This window comes from Gracilinanus agilis, chromosome 5, assembly GCF_016433145.1.
Source record: "Gracilinanus agilis isolate LMUSP501 chromosome 5, AgileGrace, whole genome shotgun sequence".
NCBI lineage: Eukaryota > Metazoa > Chordata > Mammalia > Didelphimorphia > Didelphidae > Gracilinanus > Gracilinanus agilis.
In genome coordinates, this window is record NC_058134.1 from 252,961,085 (window position 1) to 252,976,162 (window position 15,078).

A 15,078-nucleotide genomic window follows, 5' to 3' on the forward strand; every position below is an offset into this window, starting at 1 on the left:
TCCACATATCAATTAGATCTAATTTTTCTAGGACTTCATTTATCTCTCTTACCTCTTTCTTATTTATTTTTTGGTTTGATTTATCTAGATCTGAAAGAGGAATATTTAGATCTCCCACTATTATGGTTTTACTATCTATTTCCTTCTTGAGCTCTGCCAGTTTCTCCTTTATGAATTTGGATGCTATACCACTTGGTGCATATATATTGAGCAGTGTTATTTCCTCATTGTTTATACTGCCTTTAATCAGGATGTAATGACCTTCCCTGTCTTTTTTAATCATATCTATTTTTACTTTGGCTTTGTCAGAGATCATGATAGCCACTCCTGCCTTCTTTTTCTCATTTGATGCCCAAAAGATTTTGCTCATACCCTTAACCTTGAACTTGTGTGTGTCTACCCGCCTCATATGTGTTTCTTGTAGACAACCTATGGTAGGATTTTGGTTTCTGAACCACTCTGCTATTTGCTTCCGTTTTATGGGCGAGTTCATCCCGTTCACATTCAGAGTTACAATTGTTAGTTGTGTGTTCACTGACATTTTTTGTATCCTCCCCTAGACCCACTCCTTCTTATTGCACTATTTTCTTTTATACCAGTGGTTTGCTTTCAGCCAGTATCCCTTATCCCCTCCCTTGATTGACTTCCCTTTCTGTCCCCTCCCTTGTTGTTCCCTTCTTTTTGTTTTTTTTAAAAGACCGAATGAATTCCCTCCCCCTTCTTCTTCCCTCCCTTTTTGGCCTCCCCACTCCCCTGCTCCCTTTGGTTTATCCCTTCTGACTTTCTCAGTAGGGTTAGATGGAGTTTTTTATCCAGATGGATAATAAAGCTATTCTTCTCCGGGTTGATTATACTGAGAGTAAGGTTTGATTATTACCTCTTAATGCTCTCTTCCTCTCCTTCTTATGGTAGTATTTATCCCCTCCCCTTCCCATGCCCTCTTTGCGTGTAATAGAATATCTTATTTTTCTTATTTACTCGGATTTTTCTTGGTGTCCCCTACTATTCCTCCCCTCTTTCCCACCCCCCTTGTCATCTTAGACCATTTAGTATCCTGTCCTCTCCCTATGAATTATTCTTCTGGTTGCTATAATAGTGAATATTATAGTAGTGTATAGAGTTCATTACAGAGAATTATACATAGCATTTCTCCACCTAGTAATACAGATAATTAGATCTTATTTATGCCCTTAAAGAGTCAAGCTTAAAAGACTATGAGTTTTCTTTCTTTTCCCTCTGTTTCTTATTTACCTTTTCATCTTTCTCTTGATATCTGTGGTTGAGTGTCAAACTTTCCAATTAGTCCCAGTCTCTTTTGTGCAAAAACTTGGAATTCTTCAATTTTGTTGAATGCCCATACTTTCCCCTGAAAGTATATGGTTAGTTTCGCTGGGTAGTTGATTCGTGGCTGAAGGCCCAGTTCTCTTGCCTTTCTGAATATTGTATTCCAAGCCTTGCGTTCTTTTAGTGTTGAGGCTGCCAGATCCTGTGTGATCCTTATTGGTGCTCCTTGATATTTGAATTGTCTCTTTCTGGCTTCTTGTAAGATTTTTTCTTTGACTCGAAAGCTCTTCAATTTCGCTATTATATTTCTGGGTGTTGACTTTTCTGAGTCCAGTTTAGAGGGTGTTCTATGGATCCTTTCAATGTCTATATTGCCCTCTTGTTGTAGAACTTCAGGGCAATTTTGCTGAATAATTTCTTTGAGTATGGAGTCCATGTTTTTATTAATTTCTGCCTTTTCTGGAATACCAATGATTCTCAAGTTATCTCTTCTAGACCGGTTTTCTTGGTCTGTCACTCTCTCATTGAGATATTTCATGTTTCCTTCTATTTTATCAGTCTTTTGACTTTGTTTTATTTGTTCTTGTTGTCTTGAGAGATCATTGGTTTCTAAATGTTCGATTCTAGCCTTTAAGGATTGGTTTTCCGTTTCAATCTGGTCATTTTTGGTCTTCAGTTGTCTTGTCTCACTTTCCAATTGCGAAATTCTGCCTTTTAAACTGTTATTTTCTTGCCAGATTTCTTCCATCTTCCTCAGCATTTCATTTTTAAACTCTTCCATAACTTGTGACCAGCTTTCATTTTTTTGGGGAGGTTTGGATTTTTGTTTTCCCTCCTCTGTTGTCTGGATTTTCTCTGTGTAGAAGTTGTCCAGTGGTCCAGAGTTTCTCTTGATGGTCTTTTTCTTCTGGACTTCCTTATTGCTGGCCATTGTTAGCCCCGCCCCTTTTCCGCTTTGTCTTTGCACTCCGGGTCTGCCTGAGCCTTGCAAGCTTGGGGGGGGGAGGGGGCCTCCGGTCTCCTTGTCCTAGGGGTCAGGCCTCCTGGTAGTTCCCGGTCTGCCCCTCTGCCCGAGGTTCCTTCAGCAGTCTTTGGGGCTGCTTCCACAGCCACGCTCAGGTCTGCACCGGGTCCTCACTGGAGGTCCAAGCCTGGGCTGGAGATCGTTATTCAAGCCTAGGGCACTGCCTTTGCCTGCGCTGATGCTCTTAGGGCCTGCCTTCACCCCCACAGAAGGTAGTGAAAGTCTGTGGGCTGGAGATCTTTATTCTCGCCTGAGGGGATGCCTTCAGTGCTTCAATAGTAGCAGTATTAATAGTAAAACTTAGTTGTAACAGTATTAATAGTAAAAGTTAGTTGTAACAGTAATAGTAGAATTGTTGAGAGTAAGAGCAGTAGTAATGATGGTAATAATAATAGTAGTACTAGTAGTAATAATAGTAGTAAAGTAGTAATAGTAAGAGTAGTAATGTTAGTACTAGAAGTAACAATAGTAATAGTAATAAAAGTAAGAGTAGATTATGTTTTACTTAGTGCTTTAATAGAATGTTTCCATGGTTTAAGAATAATATTGATAAGAAGAGAAAGGGTCCAGAGAAGGACAATTGGGATGATGAAGGGCTTTGTCACATAAAGATCAATTAAAGGAATTGAGCAAGTTTATCCTGGAGAAGATAAGATTTAGGAGGGGATTTCAGAGCTCCCATCAAATATTTGAAGGGCTGTAATATGGAGGAAGGTCTAGACTTATTTTCTTGGGTACCAAAAGCAATAAATGGAAATTATACAGGGTCAAATGTGGATTTAATGTTAGGAAAAAAAACACTACCTTACAACTAGGGCTGTCCCAGAGTGGAACAGACTGTCTCAAGAAGTGGTAGATTCCCTCTCCTTGGAGGTCTTTAAGCAGGACGTGAAGGATTACTTGGTTATGTTAAAATGGGAATTATTTTTGCAACTAACTTGGTCCAGGCAGTCTCTGAGGTCCCTGAACCTCCCCTCACCCCCCAAAAAAAGTCAGCCAAAGGCCAAATACTACTATAATGAACACTACAATCTGAGTGTTTCTTTTTATGAAAGAGGAAACATCCCCTATCCCTGTTAACTTCCAACTCATGAAATTATATCATATGAAGGGATACTATTCTATGAAGCAACCCCATAAGACAGTTTGATATTCCTACTTCCCTCTTCTATTTTAAAGCTGTCTCCTGGAGAGTCAATCCTAATAACATTCAGAATATTTTAGCACCCCTCCATAGAGGTAATGGAGATCCCCAGAGCAAACCCTTTCACCGATTCACATCTAAGTTTCGAATGTGACTTGCCCCAGTAGCCTCAGTTCACCTTGTCAAAGAGTACTTCTTCCCCAGGGCTGCCCCAGGGTCTTGTTGACGGATGGCTCTAATTGCAGTCGGTGCTGTAAACAAGGCCGCCACTCCATGCTCCGAGAGCACACGGAAGTAAGCCCCAGCATCTGGTGTTCCCACGGGCTTCCCCTACAATGAGATTAATTAAAAATGTCACTGGATAAAAATATCTCCTATTTTCTTGACAGTTCAAGACTTATGCACTTAACAAGAGAAATATCAATAAGGAACCAGCTTTCAACAAATCTGGAGTCTGCTGCTGCTGCTGGTGGTGGTTCACCTGATGTTTAAAAGATTCCCTAGTTCTTCCATCCGGTCATATAACCCAAATAAATGCAATCTACCCACTCCACGGGGCTACTGTAAGGAAAGCACTTTGTAAAGCTTAAAAATACTAAAGAAATATAATGTATGTAAGGGTGAGTTGAAAATCTCCCTTACCCCATTTATCTTTGATGCCTTAACTGAGTAAGAACATATCTCAATCAACCAAAAAGTCATAGAAAAGTCTATGAAAGCCATTGGATGAAGTGAAATGGGAGGTGAGGAATTTTGTTATACACTCTTGGTTGGGTATAGGAGGGTTGAGTTAGCTAGTATGGAGAGGTTTTTCTAGAGTTTGGAGGATGTGGCTTTCCAGGACACCGATGATCAATAAAAAGGGGAAGGCAGGTAGGTGGCTCAGTGGATTGAAGGCCAGGACTGGAGATGAGAAGCCCTGGGCTTCCTAGCTGTATGACTCTAGGCAAGTCACTTAACCCTTACTGCCTACCTATGCAAAGGAAATTTACTTTGCCCCCTTTTTCTGGGGTGTGCAGATGACCTCATCTCCTGTTGACTAGTCAACCAGGAGTCGAGGTTTGTGTGTGAAGGAAATTATTGAGTGAATTGAGTTATAAGGCTAGAATGGCAGCTGTAAAAAGGCAGCAATAGAGTCAAGAGACCATGAGACAAGGGGCAGGGAGATGTCCCCTGCACTTTGCCCTGGGCTGTCCAGAGGGGCAGCCCAGGAAAACTAGAAAGCAACAGTAGGCTCCCAAGATGTGATAGGTAAGAGGTAGTGGACAGAGAAAAGGTTTGTTAAACCAAGGTAAGAGCAGATTTCACTCTTCTCTTCTGTGTTTGTTGCTGGCTGGACTTCACTGTGAGTATGGCTAGGGGATCCTAATAGCAGCCACAGAATAGCAAGCTAAATGGAGCAGCAAGGATATGTATATGTGTGTGTGTGTGTGTGTGTGTGTGTGTGTGTATATACACACATATATAGATGTATCCTATTTTTCCATATTTTTCCCTACTACTTTTTTTATTAACATTTATTAATATTCATTTTTAACATGGTTACATGATTCATGCTCCACCTTTCCCCTTCCCTACTACTTTTGAGTTAATAAAATTATTCATTTATGGCCAGTCTCATAATTTTCCCTCTCACATACCCCTTACCACTCTTCTGCCTTGGAACCAATATACAGTATTTAGGAGTATAGAAAAGCAAAAGGAGAATTGAATTGTTTCAAAGGAGGTATCCAAGAGGATCACTGGCTCTACAAACAAATAGACTACAAAAGCAGAGGACCCAGTCTGAGGGAAGTTTCAAGAAAAAGGCAACCCTTTCTTCAATTTCTCCTCCTGGTACCCATCTATTCACAGACACTATAGTATAATCCACCCAAAATGAATTGAATTTTGGCTCAACAATGAAGAGGTCAGAGGTTAATAAGAGAGATAGAACTGGAGGGTTAAAAAAAGTGCTCAACCCGCACTTAAACATTTGCAATTTTCCTAACTGGGGACTCAGAAACTATAATTGATTTCATAACTATTTTTCCCCCTAAAATGAACTCAGTAAGGCCAAAGAGGAGGGAACCAAATGAACCTTAAAAGCCATTTTATTTCCTTTAGCCACAAGTTAATTATTGTAACAACATATTTGTTGTTGGTCAATTATTTCAGTTATGTCCAACCCTTCATGATCTGATTTAAGGTTTTCTTAGATACTAGAATGGTTGACCATTTCCTTCTCCAGTTCATTTTACAGATGAAGAAACTGAGGCAAAGAGGATTAAGTCACAGGGCTAGTGTAACATGTTATAATGTATATTAAAATATTATTACAAATATATAGGAGAGGCAACATGATCAATAGTGGATAGAAAGCTGGCTTTGGAATCAATCAAAAGGACAGGGGGCCAGGCCTAGAGACGGGAGGTCCTAGGTTCAAATTTGGCCTCAGACACTTCCCAGCTGTGTGACCCTGGCAAGTCACTTGACCCCCATTGCCTACCCTTACCACTCTTCCACCTATGAGTCAATGCACAGAAGTTAAGGGTTTAAAAAAAAAAGGACAGGGGGCTTCAAGGCCAGTCTTTGACAAAGTCTTGCTGTGTGGCCACTAAACCTCCCAGTTCTCAGGTTCCTCTCTAATAGACTAAGTCAAAGAAAAGTTGCAGATAAATAAATACAATAAAACAATAAAACAATGTTCGTATCAGGAGTCTCTTATGCCAATGAAATCACAGACACTCCCCACAAAAAAAGATAAAAAAACTTATAAATGTTTGTAGAGTTATGTATATATACACATGCATGGTTCCAAACTCTATTAAAAAAAGGCATCTAAAAAGACTTTTTAAATTCTTATATGGCAAAAATAAGTGCTATTTTTTAAACTAAACAGAAAGTTATCACATTGCAAAGAACCACCCCCCACTACCAACCCACAATCAAAATTAAGCACATCAATATTCTTTTTTCAGTTTGCCAAGAACCCACGCCAATCACTTTCCAGGGGGCACTGAATGATAAATTTGATTGCTGAGAATTTCCATGTAAACACTTTTGCCATAGCAACAGTAAGAAATGATTTTAATCTCCTGGCACAAATTGTATAACAGCAAGGTAAGAATTTGGAAAGCCTGGATTCCTACCTACAAGTTGACCAGTAGAACATTTTTAGATAAAAATTCACATTTAAAGGAAATCAAGTGGTACATTTTTAAATATGGATGAGAAACCACAAGAAGGAGTAGGCTAGAGAGACAGGGGGCAGAGGGCCATATTGGGAGTCAAAGACATTTGGATTCAATTCCTGCCTTTGTCATATACTTTGTGTGAGCATGAACAACTCACTGAATTCCAGAAGGCTTCCATGTAATTTTTGAAGACTTAGTTACAAAAGGGGTTGCAAGTCTGTATCAGTGAAGAAAATTTCTCTACCAGGAGTTGCTTGCCATAGTGATGTGACTTCAAGTTCAGATTTCTCTTCTACATCACCCTCATTCTCTCTCCCCAATATACCAATCAAACAAAGAATTGCTCTATAGAGCTAGGAAAAATATGATAAGAACAACATTTGGAGAAACAAAAAGTCAAGAATATCAAGGGAATAGAAGAAAAAACCTGTAGGAAGGGGGCCCATAAAAACTAGAGTTCAAAGCCATGATAATAAAAACTACTAGGTAACTGAGTAAGAAGTAGAATAGTTGATCAGTGAAAGATATTAGACACATAATATTTAGACACAAATGAGCATAGCAGTCTAATGTTTAATAAACTCAAAGACCCAATTATTAGGGGAAGTAACTATTGGGAAAAGTGGAAAGTACTTCAGTAGAAATTAGGCATAGACCAATACCTCATATTATATATCAAGATAAGCTCAAAATGCATACCTGATATAGCCTTAAAAGGTGATATTATAAGCAAAGTAGTAGAGTGGAGAAAAGCTACCTGTCAGATCTATGTTTAGGGAAAGAGTCCATGATCAAACAACAGACTAAGATGTTCAAAAAAATGTAAAATGGCTGATTTTGATTATATAGAATTAAAGAGTTTTTGTACAAACAAAACTAATGCAGCTAAAATTAGAAGAAAGTAACAAACTGAGAGAAAATTATTTTCATAAATGTTCTCTGATAAATATATCTTTTCAAAAATATAGGAAACTGAAGGAAAATTATAAGAATAAAAACCATTCCTTAATTGATATATATCTATTAATAGTCAAAGAATATGAATAAAAATTTTCAGAAGAAAGCAAAACTACCAAAGTGATCTGAAAAAAATACTCTAACTCACCAAAAATTAGAAAAATGAGGGGTAGCTAGGTGGCTCAGTGGATTGAGGGATAGGTTTAGAGATGGGAGGTCTTGGGTTCAAATCTGACCTCAAAGAGTTCCTAGCTGTGTGACCTTGGACAAATCACTTAACCCTCATTGTCTAGCCCTTATCATTCTTCTCCCTTAGAACCAATATACAGTATTAATTATAAGACTGAAGGATAAGGGTTAAATAAAAGAATGAGGAAAAGGACACAAATGTACAAAAATATTCATAACAGCTCATTTTTTGGTGGCAAAGAACTGGAATCTGTGAGGATATCTATCAATTGGAAAATAATGGAACAAATTGTGGTATATGAATGTGAGGGAATACTCTTGTGCTGTAAGTAGTGATATAAGGGATGGTTTCAGAAAAACTTGGAAAGATTTACATGAACTTATACAGAGTTAACCAGGAGGAAAATTAATACAGTAACAGCATTATTGCAAAGAAAATCAACTTGGAAAGACTTTAGAATTCTAATCAAATAATGACCAATCACAATTTTGAAGTACTCATGATTAAATATACTACCTACCTCAAGATAAAGAACTATGGACTCAGATGGACTCAAAGTACAAACTGGAGGATATTTTCTTTTCTTTTTTCTTTCTTCCCTACTTTCTTCCTTTTTTTCTGACATGGCAAAGGCAGAAATTTGTTTTGTATAATAATACATATTAATAATGGGGTTCGTTTTTTCTTGTCTTTTCAATGGGTAGGGGAAAAGAAAGGAAGAAAAAAAGAATTTAAAAAAGTTCATGCCTAAATAAAAAACATCCCCCTCCCCCCAAAACGGATGTCAGGAAAGCAATTCTGCTGAAACATTCAAATGAAAATAATATTCATAATCAAATTAAATGTGAAGCCTAAAGATTCTAGTATGATGCATAGTTTGGAAAGGCATATATCTTATACCTAAATTGGTATTTGTATTTAGTTAATTATTTTTTGGGGGGAAAGTCTAGACATGATCATCAGCATAGAGAGCTCCCACACTAGGCAACTTCCTTTATCAAATGAAATTGGCAGCTATTCTGCAATATTTATTTCTATTGTTTCCTGGGACACTGAGATATTAAGTGATTGACCCCTTTCATATATATATATATATATGTGTGTGTATGTATACACACACATATATATATATATTTAAACACTTATCTATATTAATATGTCACAGGAAAAATAGATATTAAAATTACTAGGTCTGAAGATATTCTAACAAACAACAAATCCATGTTGATCTCAACCATCCCTACAAAATCTAATCTCTATTATGTCTGGCCATTCTCATCACTCCTACTCCTTCCCACGTCTAAGCTAAATCAATTGCAAGCATCTTTCATCAGTAAAAAGTTATGTCTTGAAATACAGATTACATGGAAACCACATGGAAATGAAAGTGAAATGAGAAGTGGGTTATGTGTTTGAATCATAAATCTAAATCTGGAAGAGATCTTAGAAATGATTTTGTAGCCGAGGAAACTAATTAAGTTTCTTGCTCAAAGCTGTAAATAGTTGAAATTCAAATAAACTTTAAGTCCATAGGCAGCTAGATGATGTGGCAGGTAGAGTGCCAGGCCTGAAATCAGGAAGAACTCATGAACTTCATGAGCTCAAGAATGGTCTCAGTAACTTACTGGCTGTGTGACCCTGGGCAAGTCATTTAATCCTATTTGCCTCAATTTTCTCATCTGTCAAAATAAGTTGGAGAGGGAAATGGCAAACTACTCCAAGATTTTTGCCAAGTAAATACCACATGGTGTCATGAAGAGTCAGAGACAATGACATGAATGATCAAGTTCTAAGTACAAAATGATGATTATTTATCCTCCATCATGCAAGTTTAATCACCTTTTTAAAGTAGAACAACTTTTCCTTCTTAGAATCCACTTAGATCCACTTAGAATAGTAAATTGATTTACTAACTGTACTCTTGAATAACTGCCCTCTTCATTTATGAGTAGTCTCCTCACCTGTGAGAGTAGATTATCATTAAGGTCTCTTCTTGACTTAAACCCTATGACCCTGGTTACGTGTACTTGCGTTTCTTCCTTTCTTTGGCTCTTCTCTCTTTCCTAGTTTCCTTCTTTTATTTTTTTCTTCTCTCTTTTCTCTCTTCCCCAATTCTTTCCACTAATGAATTCAATTAACCAAAGGCATCAAGTAGGTGCAAATAAATCAATGAATTTGAGAGGACTGGAGTGCTTTCAATGAAAGTGGATGAAATCAGATGATGCCACAGAGGAGATGTATTAGGATGCATTGAAAGAATTAGACACATTTCCAGACTTTCATATGCCAGAAAAAAAGATTTAAGTAGAAAAGCAATTAAGCTTCCAGAACATCTGGAAGAGACAGACAGACCTCTTGCACCTATACTGGAGGGCAGCAGGACTTGGGAAAGAGTGATGCTAGTGGGATCTCCCTTCATTGGCCAGAAAAATAACCTTGTGAACTTCAGAAGGTCAAATTTGCAAACTCTGAAAGGCTGGAATATTTGAACTTCCCATTAGTGTCAGCAGTAGTGTTCCCTGAAAGCTGTAGGTGATGGTAATGTCTGTGTTGGCAGCTGACATACACTGAAGACAATCTAGAGAAAGTCTAGTTTCAGAACTCTGCAAGAGAAATGACCCCAGCAAATGGCAGCCCAATAGAGAACTACATCTAAGAAGAAATTCAAGACGAGTCCATGAAGGGAGAAAAAAGTTTCCAAAACTCAGGAACTACAAGTTTGCCCTTTGGTCCCATATAGTCTCTAAATCTGAGCCCATTCTACCCAGAAATCTTGTCCGAAAAGAGAAAGTGAGACTGGTTTGGGGCTAACTCTTTTTACTATACCACCTCAGTAAACACATATGTGCAATAATTAATTAACTCTAGTTGGCTATTTGATAATCAGTAAGGAACCTACAGGATGGAGAGATCATGAGCAATGAACTTGAAGCCCCACTTCCCTCAGGGTGACTCCCTAGAGTCAGTAGTCAGCTATTCTCCGAGAACCAACCCTGGCAATGTGATCAGGAGTTGGAAAAGACAGCCAAAGGAGAGATGATACACTAACATCCTTTTGCTCTCTCTTCTCTCCTTCCTAATTTCCTTCCTTGTCAATTCTCTTTCTGTCTTCAAACAGACACACATACACAAAATGCATAGCTGCGTGAAACAATCATTTATCACAGTTATTCCAATAAATATAGTTACAAAAATTTTATTTCATAGCCTGTTTCTATAAATCAATGCCTTATTTCTTTTTCCTTATCTGAGTCAATAGATTGACCTGATATAATAAAGCTAGTAGTTACAATCCAACCCAAAATACTTATAGTTTACTTCTGAATTTGATTATCTTGAATATATCACTCTTTCATTATCTCTTTTAAGCCTACAGAAGTGGCATACTTGACTAAGTTGTAAAAATCATTTGGTTACTTGTTAAATTAAAATAAGACCTTTGGACAATATTTCTCAAACAAACCAAGAGAAGTGAGTTAATATTTTAGGGGAGCTTGATCTCCTGTGGAAAAGATATTATATGAACTTTTATAGTTGAGTAATATGATATTACATTATAAAGTAACACTGTAACAAATAATAACAATAAAGGAACTAGTAATAAAGGAACTGTGTTCCATGTGGCTATATTTATAAACCAGGTGATCTGATTTTTCTTGGCTTTTTAAAACCATGTTAATTTACTGTTAAAGTTAAATGTTTAGTCAAAAGCTTCTGCTGAGATGGTAAGGCTTTGATTATTTCTCCAGTTATACCTTCTATCTACTCTTCAAGGACCAGTTTTGCTAAGTACAAAGAGTTTATGGAGAGCAGGTTGGCAATTACACCAGGAATTATTTGGCTATGACCACCCACTTAACAGATAAAAGTCCCAAATGGCCCTTAATCTTGTCCATCCAGTTAATCCTTCAACACAAATATCTTGGGCAGGTACCCCAGTTGGACAATAATCCAGGCCCAAGATTGAGGGGCAAGACAACTGGAGTGCACTTGGGAAATCATAAGGTTCTTTCAGTGATTACAAGTTGCTTCCTGATTTTAAAAAATCCATTTTAAAGTCACAATATTCTGTTTTTAAAATTTAATTTGATTTTTAAAAAATTAACAAAAATCTATCTTCTCTCCCTCTTCCCCTGCTCCACTACTGAGAAAAAGGAAAAGAAATCTTTGGCCATGATCTCTAAAAATGCATCTCATTCTGTACCCTGAGTCCTTCTCTTCTCTGGCAGGTTAAGTAGTGTGTTTCATCATGGGTCTTTTGAAATTATTGTCCTTTGTATTGATTATATCTCTTAAGTTATTCAAAGTTGTTTATTTTTATGTTATTGTTATAGTATAAATTGCCCTCATGACTGGTAGAAATATGAATTTGTACATCCACATTTTAAAAAGCAATTTGAAAGTATGGCCCCAAAATGACTAAACCCTTTTACTCAGTAATGCATGGATCTACACACCAAAGAGAAAAAAGGAAAAAGGAAAAAGGAAAAGGTCTCATATGTGGAACAATATTTGGAGTTGTTTTTTTTTTGTAATGACAAAGAATTAGAAACAAAAGGAGTTTATATCAGTTGATGAACAAACTGAACATATAGAATATGTTGTGATGGAATACTGTTATGCTATAAGAAATGGTGAAAGGGATGGTTTCAGAGAAACTTGGGAAGATTTATATGAAATGATACTAACATTAAGCAGAAGCATAAGTATTCTCTAGGGGGTGCTATATGACTATGAATCATAGTACGACAATGAAGATCACAGTAGAGTTTACCTAAAGGTAAGATACATGACAAGAGTCAATAAATTGCAAAATGTGACCAATGATCACTTACATGCAAAGTATGGCCAAAAAGACATTATTAAGAACCTTAATGACAAACTGATCCACCCCCCAACCCCACCCCCAAAATTGGTGACAGACCATGTAGCAAAAATAGGATATAATAGAGTTCTAATGTTATGGTGGTTGTTGTTCAGTTATTTCAGTCATGTCCAACTCTTTGTGACCTCATTTGGGGTTTTCTTGGAAAATATACTAGAGTGATTTGACATTTCCTTCTTCAGCTCATTTTACAGATGAGCAAACTGAGGCAAACAAGGTTAAATGATTTGCTCAGGGTCACATAGCTGGTAAGTATCTGAGATCAGATTTGAACTCCTGACCCCAGGCTTGACATTCTATCTTCTGTACCACCTAGCTACTCCTAGTGTTATGGTGGTACCCATGAATATTTTTAAATTTAAGCCAGTTTGGAGACAGAAGCTCTGAGTTTTGAATGTCAGGTCTAATCTCTTTCATCTACCATTTATATAACCTTAGGAAAGTCACTTCATCTTTCTGTGACTCATTTTCCTCATTTGTAAAATGAGAGGGCAAAGTTAAATTCCCCATAGAATTGTTCCAGGTGTAACTAATGAATGATCCAACAATTACCTATAAGCCATCCATGAAGTAATTTTTTTGGAGGGCAAAGACAAAAGTCATGCAGGATAAAAGGGCATGGTTGGACCAAAAATTGTAGCAGGATAGGGAATTTCTACATCATGGCTCCATTAATGAAATAGGGCTTCCTAACATTTTGTGTGTCACAGATTTCTTTTGCTATCTGGGGAAGCCTATGGAGTCTTCCCTAGAATAATGCTTTTAAAAGCTTAATGTAACATAAATGCAATTTTGAAGAGAACCAATTATATTCAAATATATTTAAACAGATATACACACATACATTTATAAACATATGTATTTTAAGTACACAGAATCCAGGTTAAGAATTAAGTAAGATCTTTACTCCCCTTCCAATGTAAAAAGTGATATCAAACTACTAAGAATGCCTGAATATCACTAAATATTGGGAACCAGAAGAGATGACTCAACAACAAATATTTTTTATTCTGAATATATTTCACAAATTATGGATATAGAATAAGAAGAAACTTCAAACATCATTTACTACAATCCCCTCAGGTTACAAATGAGGGATCGGTAGAAAAGAGAGTCACTTAAATGATTTGTCCAAAGTTTCTCATGTCAGAAGCAGGATTTGAACTTGGGTCTTCCTGGCTCCAAGTCCAGTATCTTATCCTTTATGTTGCACTGGTAATTCCCCCCACTCAGGGGGGAGAGAGAGAGAGAGAAAGAAACTGAGAGTTAGAGACAGACTGTGAGATGGACAGAGTAATTTAAACAGAGAGGGACAGATAGAGTGAATCAGAAGAAGAGGGAAAACAAGTGAGGAAAAGAGAGGGCCAAAGAATGGGATATGAAACAAGGAAAAAGAGAAAGACAGACAGAATAGAATAAGAGAGAGAAGCAGAGAGAGAGAGAGAAGCAGAGAGAAAGAGAGAGAGAGAAACAAAGAGAGAGAGAAGCAGAAAGAGAAAGAGAGAGAGACAGAGAGAGAGAAACAGAGAGAAAGAGAGAGAATCAGAAAGAGAGAAGCAGAAAGAGAGAGAGACAGAGAGAGAGAAACAGAGAGAGAGAGAGGAAGAGAGATAGAGAGAAACTCAAGAGGAGTAGATGTCCCCTCTTTATTTTTCACATGTTACGGGGTAGATACCTTTTGTATATGGTTTGAATTGAATGATACCTGATGTCCCTCCCAACTCCCATAGTCCAAAATTTTGTATGCTTTTTGGAAAGCCTTAGATGCTTATTGTTAATAACATTATTATATATCTACATGTGCCTTCTCCAAGTCTTTGCTTAATTTTTAAACTGCCTCTCATTAATTTTGAAATTAGACCAGCCTATCACTATCCAGGATGGCTCCTTCCCCAACCACCTAGGAGGGTCTGAAATTCTGATTTGGAGAAAATTCCTTCTACCAGAGCAGAGCAACAACTATATATGAACTTACAGTTTTACACTATTACCTGGGATACTGAGAGTTTAAGTAATTTGCCCAGAATCATGAAGCCAAAATGGTAATTACATACATTTAGAATGGAAAGGGACCTCAGAGGTCATCTAGTCCAACTCCCTCTTCTGATACATGAAGAAATGGAGATCAGGAGAGGTTAACTGATTTTCTCCAAGGTCTGCCAGACTCTATCCATTATGCAATGAGACAACTCTTGGTAATAATAATAACAATCTGCTTTTAGGAAAGGAGGAAAGGTCATATTATACATTCCATTTATGGCTTCCTTTTTTAAAAAAACCAATATTGGTACTACCCTCCACTAGCATTAATGATTAAACACAGACTGTGTTAAAACAATAAAATCAAGAGCTTCCTTGGAAAAGAAATCTCATTTTTCAATTATTCTTCCCTGGCTCAATAAATATCTGACTCCACCC

The 15,078-nt window shown here is 37.2% G+C and overlaps 1 protein-coding gene across 1 annotated transcript in view; it reads right to left on the bottom strand.

Moving 5' to 3' along the window:
• The window catches only part of ACSS3 (acyl-CoA synthetase short chain family member 3), a 248,451-nt gene that overhangs the window by 98,465 nt on the left and 134,908 nt on the right, over positions 1–15,078 (bottom strand). Inside the window, exon 7 of the mRNA XM_044679177.1 lies at positions 3,631–3,782. Within this exon, the coding sequence (XP_044535112.1) occupies positions 3,631–3,782 (152 nt within the window). The remainder of the gene's footprint in view (positions 1–3,630; positions 3,783–15,078) is intronic.